Here is an 11,297-nt window from a genome sequence, read left to right as displayed (position 1 = left end):
TTGTCACTCTACTGATTCATTAAGTATTTTATTAGTTCTAACATCAGTTTCATTAATCCACCCCCAGAGACAGAACTTTGAAGGTGCTTACAAAACCATTTGATCTACGTGGTTTTATAAAAATCTTGAAAGAACCTTGCATATGTATCTCCCACAGGAAGAATCCCTCCTCCAAGCTCTAATCATATAAATAGACATGCCAACATGATATTAGGTTATGAGGATTCAAATAAAGGACTGTACACTGTATATAAAAAAGAGGAAGAAAGAAAATAATGAAAGAAATAAAAAATTAACCCAAACAGATGCCAAGACTTCTGGGGGAAAAATGGTTTAAATTTTCATCCTTTAACTTGTAAGCATACCTCCAGCTGATATAGACAGAAACTTTTGTTATGAGTTAAAACTCTTTAATCAATATTGTAATTATGGTGGTCAAAGACATTGCTATACACTCTGCTTGTCTGATCAGGTAAGGCAGATCCCGTGCACCTCAAAAAACAACTTTTCTACTGATGCAGGTTAAATCCGATGTTTTCAGTAGGAATGTATACACTGACACAAACAATTTACTCAGAAGAGGAATCCCCAGACAAAATGCAAGTTATAATCTTGAAGACAATTTTTGTATTTTCAAAATATGTCAATTAGCTGCAAATCAATATTTGCTTATATATTCATTTTTACACATGAGAATTTACATTTTACATTTACAGTTTAACTGAAAGATAATGATATGTTTAGATTCATTTTCTCTAACAGTAATTTTGAAACAAATCCTCTGTATCAGAAGAATTATTCCAAGGTCTGATCTTGCAAGTTTTGAGCATATTGAAAATACACTTAATGTTAAAACAAACTCTTCAGTCTGGGATGCAATTGCAGGGCTAGATCCTTGTAATTCTAATTAGATCTTCCCAGAGCATCACCATTAAATATTGTCATCTTATTTAAGTGAGATGAGAAAAATCCCCATTTTACTCCAAGAACAGCCTTCAGCACTATTAGAAATCATCAACTGCCATGAACACCTGAAAATGTCACAATATTTAAGGTACAGTATTGTTAGGCATGTGCAATTTTTATGCATCTAGATTGTTATTTGTGCAAAAATATGAGGACCTGCATTCTGCTTTCACATGCAAATCCACACTGTCTTCAGTGAGGGTTCTAGGTAGTTGCATAGGGCAGAATCAGGCCCTCTTCATATTTAAAAGACAAAAAGAATTACTAACTAGTACGTGTTCAAAACACAATTGTAGAATGTTTTAGTAGAAAAATAAATATTTTAAGTTATTGGCAGGTAACATTAGTGCAATTATTCTGACTGCCTTGCTTTGACTGTCACACAGTAGTATAAAAAAATATATTGTCACTTATGAAAAGAACTTAAGACACTTTAGAAACATTTATGTAGCTGCCAGATAAAGAGAACAGAAGAGGTGCAGTTTCTGTGGTATGATATAACCATACTACTTATTTTACATAGCTCTCAATGCTTAGTGCCTTTTAATGCTCCAGAAAACAAAGTTCAATGCTTGTAAACTGATTACAGTTCTTTTCATACAAAAATATATCAATTATGTAATTTTCAAAAGGCTAATGAGCTGCTGACTAGAAAGATAACGTTTTCGTATTCAGCTGTATACTAGATGACATCTGGATCAACTTCTTTCTTTGAAGAACCATTTTTGGTATTCTGCATTGGTACATGGTCGTAACAGTGGTGCTGGATTACCATTGTAAGAGTTTGACTCTGCCTGTAAGCACTTCTGGGTTTGCACATGAAGCAAAGTGCCATCCTACAAAAAAGAAAAAGTATAATTTTTATCAAGCCTTAAGACTTACAAATACATTACTATATTTTAAAAGTAACAGAAAACATTCATAAGAAACATGTATCATATGTATCCTTCTCTTGGGACTATGCAGTGAATCAAAATGCCTAATATAAGCCTTTCTGAAACTTTATCAAAGACCCTGCTTTTCAACTTGCACTTACTTCACTTTAGAGTCATACATATCTTGACATCTAAGTTTATAAAGGATTTGCTTTACTCACTTTAAAGTTATTTTCAACTTTCCCTTAGGGTACTTGTTGACTATTGGTCTCGTGCCAGTATTGAGCCTTAGATGGAATTTACTACCCGCTTTGGGCTGCATCCCCAAGCAACCCGACTCCAAGAAGCCCCAGTCCCAGCGCATCGGGGGTCTGCTACAGGCCTCGCACTGTCTGCAGGCATGCGAGCACCTCTTAACGGTTTCACGCCCTCATTTTAATTCCTTTTGCTACTGCATCACAATATGAACAGAGAAAACCAAAGCTGAACACAAGCATTAGTTAAATTCATCATCTTACTGCATTTCTTGTAAGTAGAATTAAGGATGTTGCATTTACTTTAGCAAAAATGTGGCTTGCCTTTAAAGGATATATTTTTAGTGGAAAAGGCAAAAAATTCTAAGCATCCCCTCTGACTGAAAATCTCTTGATTTGCCTGAGGGTAATACAGCTGCCTATAGGTGTAAAGTCTGACAGGCCACCACCACCAGATTCACCAAAGCACATTACTTGAGGCCTCAGGCCCTCCTATTACAGGAGTCTCTGAGAATGTTTTATCTCCAGTTCATGTAGCTCACTTAAATCTGGCAGCAATGTCAACTAAGATAATGAACCACAAAAAAAAAAAAAAAAAAAAAAAAAAAAAAAAAAAAAAAAAAAACAACAAAACAGTCCAAGTGCTCTGAGAGGAGACCCAGGGGCATTCCAACAGGTAACAATTTCCAAAGCCTCTGATGGCTTCCACACACACCCTTGTTTTAAGTGTAAACCTGACTCCTTTTAGAGTCTGTTATTCTGTCATCAGGAATGTTGTTCTAACTGAATCATAAAACCACAGCTTCTGGTGGCCAATGATGTACACTTGTCCAAATCTTTGATTATGTTATTTCTCTGGTATATCTATAAGGACAGCTTTTCTAGTGTCTGATGCTTCTGCACACAAAGCAAAGGAAATGCAGTACTGACATTCGGTCAATCACTTGCTTTGAAATGCAAGCACCAATGATTTTAATTTAATGCAACAGAAGAAGAGGAATCAGTGCAGAACAATATGTTCAAATCACATACAGGAAGAAATTAATCATGAGAAGAAAAGAAGATATAGCATCTGAAACTTAAGAAATTACTTCAGAAGTTAATGCTTAGAAATGTAGTGGAAACGGATGTATTTCAAAATTGCATCGCCCCTGTTCTTTCTTTCCTGAAATGACAGAGATTCATTCAATATATATCATCTTAGGGATTAACAAGTATGAATTTGAGAAATTGTATTAAAAATCAGTATTAAAAATGAAACATGTCATTTAAAAAGTCAGCATTTTAAATATTTCCTTTTATTCTGTATTATCACTGTAGTATTCAATCTAGACTAGATTCAGTGAAGGTAGTAATTTTCTTATTTTTCTTTAGAATTTCCTCTGCCACCGATTTCCCAAAGTAAATTCTTTAGAATTTTCCACCACTGGTGGAAGTATCTAAACATAAATTTGTCAGGGGTGGAGTATGTAGAATTTAGATATGTTATGTAGACACATTGTGTAGACCAAACATTTAGATACATTATGTGACCTTTTCCTTTTGTCAAATAATGACATCCAAGAACTTGACTATGGCCATCATTTTTCATGCATTTTGTATTCTCTCATGCATTCATGAACTCCTTCTGAGATTAAAATCTACTAAACACATTGGTTTCTAGGGCCATATATTATGTTTACTAGTATACTCCATACATACTTCTTGGTATTTCTCCTCTTTGGGGATAGGCATTGAAGAAGAAGTGAGACAGATTTGTTGACTTCCCACACACGGGAAGATTTGTCCTGTCTAGGGTTAGCAGTGAAAAGGATGGAAGGTATTTTTTGATAGCTCATCAAGCTGTACAACTTGACTGCATTGCAGAAAAGCCCAGATGACATTTCTGGTGCTCATGGGGAGGTCAACAGGAATTATTTGAAGATGACTAGAGGAAGCTTCAGGGAAACAGAGAAGAATGTAAAGTAGTAGCAAAGTGTAAAGGGTAAGATATCAGGGATATATGGAGGTATAAAATCTGGGTGAGTAAGAGAAGTCACAGTATGGAGAGCAAAAGAAGGCCAGCTATGAAATAGGGCTGGGGAAAGGGAACGAAAGCACCAAGGTCCTCAGGAGAAGATGCAGGTGTGGGAAACAACTGAGCAGCCCTCAGTCAGGACCAGATGAGGAAAGAGTGAAGACAAACGCATCTACAGTCCTGCTCAGTTCCTCTGAAGTTAAGGAAGGGTGTTTCCCTTCTTCTCATGTTTCTACTTTTTATACGTCTGGGGCTTTACCTGTGCAGTGCTGTTACTCTGCTGTTCTATGGGAATTGGTAAAATATTAAAATTCACGAGAGTAAATTTCTTCCAGAGATTTCGGCCTATGGAAGTAAAATCCCACTCCGAATACAAAGTAATTATGACTTGCATGATGTGTAGGTAATAAAATTAGACAAAAAAAAAAAATTACCTCCCTTTTCCTCCCAAACCAACCTACCAATGAACCAACCAAAAGCAAACAGGCACACTTACCTCTCTGAAAATAAACTTCTGATTTTCAGGAATACTATGAACATTTTCTTCACACAAGTACATTGTCAAATAGTCAGTTCCTGAATCAACTGCTGCACAGACTTCTGGCTGCCGAGTGTTGTAACGTATTTCATTATGGGATGTGTATTCGAAAAACTACAAATCCAAGAGAAGAAACAAAGGATAAAAGCAACTTTGTATGTACACAAGAATGCATATGAGGCTACTATAATTAAATTTACATATTAAAGTTGCCACTGTGGAGAGAAATCCTGCTAAAAATATTCAAGAACGCTTAACTGCGGTGATTTACTTACTATTTTACAGAAAATCAATCTTGCCACAGTACTACTTGACTTTGATAGCACTCCAAATGTATGAAATGCTGAAAAAATGCACTAGAAAACAGATGTCCAACATTAAAGGACCTATAAAACTGTAATATACTACTTTCAAATTCTAGATCACTCCTAAAATAAGACAGAAAACAGTTTATAGACTGACATTATGCCATCTTAGTTCAGTTGTCATAAAGCAATGTCACTTTTTATTAAGGAGCTCCTCACTGAATAGTTCAAATGCAATTTGGTCAAGGTTCATTTCCAACTACAAAGCACTAGGATGCATGGTGCTGAGCATTTCTTTACATGAAATTTTAAGATAGTTTGGAGCAAAGCAGCTACAGCTTCTTTGAAATCTCAGCAGAACTTTAATAAAGGCAATTTACTGGTCTTGCTTGATGTACAATATTTACAGAGATGTTACATGTTCTAAAGCATCTTGGCTCCTTCAGCAATGGTTGAAGAGTTCCTTGAAATTTTTATATTTATCATGGACATTTGCCATATTCTGGACTTCATTAAAGAGAATGGTAGAATTTGAGAGATGTTTGTATTTAGCACCCTTGTAAATAATTTAATGACTATAGTGCACAGATGTGTGTTTAGAACTGATTTAGATTATACTCAGTGGAGTAGACAAGAGTTTTATACACATTAGAAAATTGCTCATTAACAGTAGTATAGCTGCATTACTGGAAAGCAATAAAGGGATGGACTTGAGGGACAAAAGGAATCCTTCTCTTATGTTTTGTTTCTCCTCTGGAAACAGAGAAAGAAAGGGTGAAGGGGACTGTACCAATTCTGAAACACTGCATATATTGGAATGAAACACAGGATCATCAGCACTGAAAGAGAGCTTAGAAATGGAGTTATAAGATACTACAGGACCACAAAATTTTAAAATTCATGGTCATTGAGGTATAAGAGCTCTGATCTTGACTAAATTGGTACTAGTGCCTATTATGTCAGCTTGTAGATTTTCATAACTTTTTTGTTTTTATTTTTGCCAGCGATGTAACTGACCCCCCAGAACTAACCTGTTCGCCATCATTCCTTCAGCCACCCCAGAGAGCTATCTGGGCACTGACTTTAAACCTAGGATTTGTGAATAAAGAAAAAGCTTCGCTTTGTTTGTCTGGAGAGACACTGCATCCCAGCATATATTCAGCTGCTACTTTTACAAGGTGACAGCTAGGGTCTTATTCATTATTAGATTTATAAGATATAATAATTCTTTGTAGAAAACTGTATTTGAATATCACTGAAGGCCTACAAGTTGCTGATTATACCAGATGTATCAAGAGTAAATAGAGGAGCAACTAGGACAAAGCATTTGTTACTGCTGACATCTTTCTTCAATTGCCTCTTAAAAATGTTGCATCAGATCTGGCAGAAGAAAAGCCAATAAAATGGATAACATTACGGATTGGAGTTACATTATTAACAACCAAGCATTCATGCCTTCTTACTTAATGAGCATGATACAGTTCTTTTTTAGTGGTATTCGCTTGCCCCAAAACAAAGGTTGCATGGAAAGGAAGCATTTACAAATTGATTTATGGCCCAATATCTAGTAGCCTTACTGCACTTCTTTCTTTCAGAGAGCTGGTAGATTCCTTTATATGCCACAGGGAAACTTGATGAGGCCTTTTACTAAGCTGCCTACCATTTCTGGGAAACCTATGGGACATGTCCCAGCTGTATCAGTGCTCTGTGGTAAAAGAGGCAGAGGATTTCTGCTACCCCACCAGGCCCTGAAACACACTCTCTGTGTATCTGAATACAGCTCTCTGCAGACAGGAAGGAGTTTGTACTCTACAGGCACATTTTGGGTGACATAACCAGCAGTGAGGTTACTAGATCTGCCACAGAAATTGTGAGGGCAAAGCCCTCCATTGCTTCTCTCTACTTGCCTCAAAGTTATCAACCACAGATGGGAATAGTGGTGGGGTAGTGTCAGACCATGCAGGCCGCTCAGCTGTTACAGATCCTCTTACCATGTTAGTTGAGTAGGCCACCATGAACCAGTCCCCTCTGTTCTGGTTCCCAGCCCTTTAATGGTCCAAATTGCAAAGCCTTTCCTTCTGGCCTGTGTCAGGTGCTTCCACAAAACATCATCAACCTGAGGTGCAACTTTTGCTTTGCTTATTTTCTACCTCTCTTCCGCATATACTCAGCTCCTATCACTGCAAATCATATCCTCACCTTCTTGCTGTACTGAACATGCTAATTTTAAACATCCCATAGCTAGTTTTCTTACTGCTTACTCAAAAGCAATCCAGGAACTGAAGAGAACCCTCTCACTGAGGCCATGGAATTGTGCGACTGGATTCAATTGGACACAGTGACTATGTACTCTGAATCTCAGATAGTTCTCCAAGAGTGGTTATACTTACTAAGGCATTAAATGGGAGCAGGTGCTGGACTTCATAAATAATCAAGAACACAGAGCACTCTCCTCTTGGCACAGTGCACAGCTATTCAGAGGTCACTTTAAGTGGAGAATTGCTTCCAGCCAAAAGAGCTTTTGCAGAGCTTTTGCAGTTGTCCCCTGCATAAACAGCCACCAGCCTCTGGCATATCATGCCAGAGAATGGGTGTACTGCAGTGTAAGATACTTATGGCTGACTAAGTTAACATTCATTAGTGTTAAATTCTACCAAGATGTTTTGGAGAACACCTTTAGTGAGCTGTACTCTGGAGAAGAAACTTCATTCTCTTATCTTATGATATTTTGAATGTGCAGTGGTGAGTACTATTTGAGGAAGAAAGCGATGAATGGTGAACAAACATCACAACTAGAGGGAGAGATGAAGAGGAAAAAAACAGAGGAAAAAAAAGGGAACTAGCCAGGAAAGAGGAGAGGCTTTTGACAAGAAGTAGGACATGACAGACCAGGCGCAGAGAGAAATTGCTAGCATTAATAACTGGGAAAAGAGAATGAGCAATGCAGTGAGAGAAACACACTGGGAGCCGGCTGGCATGGCAGAGAGACCACTCGCTGCATGCAGAGGAGAAAGTAGGGCTGAGACACAAGGCACGGAGGAGCTGACTGGAGCGGAACTCTCTAATAAGGCTGTACGGGGTAACGAACAAAGTGACAAGAGCAGATACAATGAGAACAGGCAGGAAAGGCTAGAATCAGGATGGCTAATTCCCTTCCAATGATTACACGGAAGTTAAGAGCTGCCTGTTGTCAGGGAGCATCTTCAAAACTCAGTAGTAAAGTGACCTGTTCTTTCTTAGCATTGATGTAACTAGAGGCTGACAAACCTATTGCCACCATCAGTTCCATTAGCTCACCACATTGGACATGCATGGGTGAGATTTGACTGTTTCAGGCCTGCTGTCATCAGCTGTATGCAGAGCTAAGGAATTCATGTTGAGAATGAGCTGTTATCTTTCAGAAACAGCTATGTAAAGAGCGTGGGGAAGGGTAGGAAATGCAGACGTGTTACACTAGCAGGTTTCACAGCTGTTTGTGAGCTAGAAAAAGGGAGATGCAGACTCAAGAATCCTGACTCCCATTTTACTTCACATCACATGTGTAATTCTACATCTGTCCTCCTCCAGCCACCCTGTTCCTACAGCTCTTGCTGATGTCCACTCTTCCTCTTACAGTACTACCTGTCACCCCAGCTCATCCCCTCTTTTGCCAGCTCTTGGCTCTGCTCTCAAATAGCTCCCTATCTTCCTGCTGGTGAGGTGCCAGCAGAGAGAGCACTAATTGCATGAGTCGGTGATCATCACTACTCACAGCCTAGTGCCTCCTGTCATGGGCACCTGGATGCCTCTTACTAGTAGAGGTGTAAAAAAATTAATATCCAGTGGTGTGATAACTTTGCAATAGACTAGCAGTTAATTTTTTAGTGCCAGCTGAATAAAGGAGAATTGTGGAAATCTCATAAGAACCTTTTCAAATAGCAATGGTACTTCTCTTCTGCTTTCACATTTTACCTGATGTTCTTTTTTTCGGGAGGTGGATAGAAAAGATAAAATTTAAATTAACTGTTCTTGTTAAAACAAATACAAAAATATTCTACCTGTCTCCTCTCTGAAATCCGTAAGACAGAAAAAATACCTTAAAAAGCATGTGTTTGTGAGCAGGTAATCCTATAGGTAAGAGTGATCTTAATCTAGGAAAGCAATCACAATAAGAAAGTGGCTAACTAGCTTATCTGATTGTTTGTATGGGTATAGAGAAGTACACCCAGCCTGGGCAGAAAGCTGAATTGAGGGAGAAAAAATGGATTGGTATGGACTGGATTAGTGTGCTTGACATACACTTGGCATTATCGATATCAGAAATTTTAGGAAAGTTATTTAAAAATGTTATTAAAGTTATTTAATAAACTAATAACTAATACAACATAATAATATTATAAATAATATTTCTACTACTTATGGCAATAAACTTGCTGCTAGAAACAGACCTAGTCCCTGTTAGGTCTGAAACACAGACCTTGAACTGTTGTTTGTTTTCAATTTCTAAGTAAAATGCAATTCATATTAGAAACTTTCTTTTCAATACAGGTTTGTTTTTTACTCCTTTAGCTTTTGTATTTTTTTAAAAAGCAGAGACAAGTTCAGAAAGGCAGCTGATAAACTGCGTGGGTGTCACATCTGTCGTGCTTTTCTAATGCTATTTTTCCTTTCCTAAACAAAAGTTTGGATTAATTTCCTAAAAAGCAGTCAAACCACTCACAGTTAGGTATTGAAACTCAACAAGACCTTTTATTTCTCCACTTTTCACAGAATCACAGAATGGTTGAGCTTGGAAGGGACCTCTGGAGATCATCTAGTCCTATCCCCCTGCTCAAGCAGGGTCACCTAGAGCATCACATCTAGGCAGGTTTTGAATAGCTCCAGAGAAGGAGAGTCCACAACCTCTCTGGGCAACCTGGTCCAGAGCTTTCTCACTCTCACAGGAAAGAAGTTCTTCCTTATATTCAGGCAGAACTTCCTGTGTTTCAGTTTTTCTCTTTTGCCTCTTGTCCTCTAGCCCTTTGCCTCTTGTCCTGTCGCATGGCACTACTAAAAAGAGTTTGGCCACATCCTCTTGACTCCCCCCCTTAAGATATTTATAGACTTTGATAAGATTTCTTTCACAACTGCAGAGAATGCCATATAGTCTAATCTGGTTTAAAAAACAAAAAGGACACTACATAAGCAAATACATATCACATGCCTTATGTTGAACATCACATGCCAAATTGAGAAGATGGCTACTCAAAACCATTTAAAACATACAGTGATTACTGTCTATTGACAGCTGATGCCCTACAGCTCTTTCACCACACCAGTATGTAAACAGCTTTATTGGAATCATAACCTGTTGCACACAGTTTCAATCAGCATGGAGAAAGATGCCAGCAAACATTTTTAGCTTCACTACTTAAAACCAAGAAAACCAAAATTGAAGCTGTAGAAAGGATCCATCTTGGCTTAGGAGAACATTTTTAGGATAGACTGTAGGAGAGGATGCCATTCTGAACCTTTTACACAGTCAGACAAACACCAAGAAGAAAAGGCATAATGATAGGCACAGGCAGACCCAGGAGAGGTTTGCAATGTTACTATGGGGTCTGGAGAGATGGACAAAAGCAGATAGGTATACTGCTCTGTCTAGCGCAGCTGGAGATAAGCAAACACTGGTCCATTAGTCATATAACTGCACTGCAATGTTATTAACCTCTGCTAGCAAGCTGTGGAAAGGCATGACTAAGCTATTTGTCTCTTCCCTGGTATGAGTAGGGATGTTGAACTAAGAAGGTCTGGCCTGAGCTTACAAGGAAATTAAAAGCATTCAATGGAGAATCAAAAATAGAGCTCTAGCTCCAAGATCACCTTACTGTGGCAACACAGTCTCTCAGTGCTGGAATGCTTCTTACCATACTTACTGTCGTCTTACCTGATTTTGTCCCATGCCATGACATGGGTACAGTATGACCCTGTGTCCAGTTACTTCATGTTCATTTGGAGGGTTATAATCAAAACAGAAGTTCACCATTCCTCTGTTCTTCAGCTGTTCAAAACAAGAGTGTTTTAAAGCATCTGAAGTGCTTTAGTGTTAAAGTAAGGAGGATACATTGCAATCACTTTACACTCATACTGCTGGACTGTGAGGTTTATATCCCAGAGCTCGAAGTGGTTTGAATGAATTTGAGTGGACCAAATAGACCCATCTAGCGGCACTAGCTCTTTCAGACTGATGTGAAATAAAACTGTTGGGATCATTCTGACTCAGGACACTGAACCAGCCAGACATTATGGGTTCCCCTAGGAATGACACCATGTTCCAGTGTATATCCACCTGCGAGTGAAGCAGGTAGGAACTATGAAAAGCTA

The 11,297-nt window shown here is 38.3% G+C and overlaps 1 protein-coding gene across 2 annotated transcripts in view; it reads right to left on the bottom strand.

The window, feature by feature from the left end:
* GALNT12 (polypeptide N-acetylgalactosaminyltransferase 12) overlaps positions 1-11,297 on the bottom strand; it is a 46,267-nt gene continuing 34,970 nt past the window's right edge. For both annotated transcript variants that reach the window (XM_062569694.1, XM_062569695.1), the window contains exons 8-10: positions 10,861-10,974; positions 4,609-4,764; positions 1-1,802 (exon numbers count right to left, since the gene is read on the bottom strand). In XM_062569694.1, coding sequence (XP_062425678.1) covers positions 1,665-1,802; positions 4,609-4,764; positions 10,861-10,974 — 408 coding nt within the window. In that variant the 3' untranslated portion in view covers positions 1-1,664. The remainder of the gene's footprint in view (positions 1,803-4,608; positions 4,765-10,860; positions 10,975-11,297) is intronic.

The sequence above is a fragment of the Rhea pennata genome, chromosome 2 (genome assembly GCF_028389875.1).
Source record: "Rhea pennata isolate bPtePen1 chromosome 2, bPtePen1.pri, whole genome shotgun sequence".
NCBI classification, from domain to species: domain Eukaryota; kingdom Metazoa; phylum Chordata; class Aves; order Rheiformes; family Rheidae; genus Rhea; species Rhea pennata.
The sequence above is the reverse complement of the archived record's forward strand: the minus strand, read 5'-3'. Positions and strand labels throughout refer to the sequence as shown.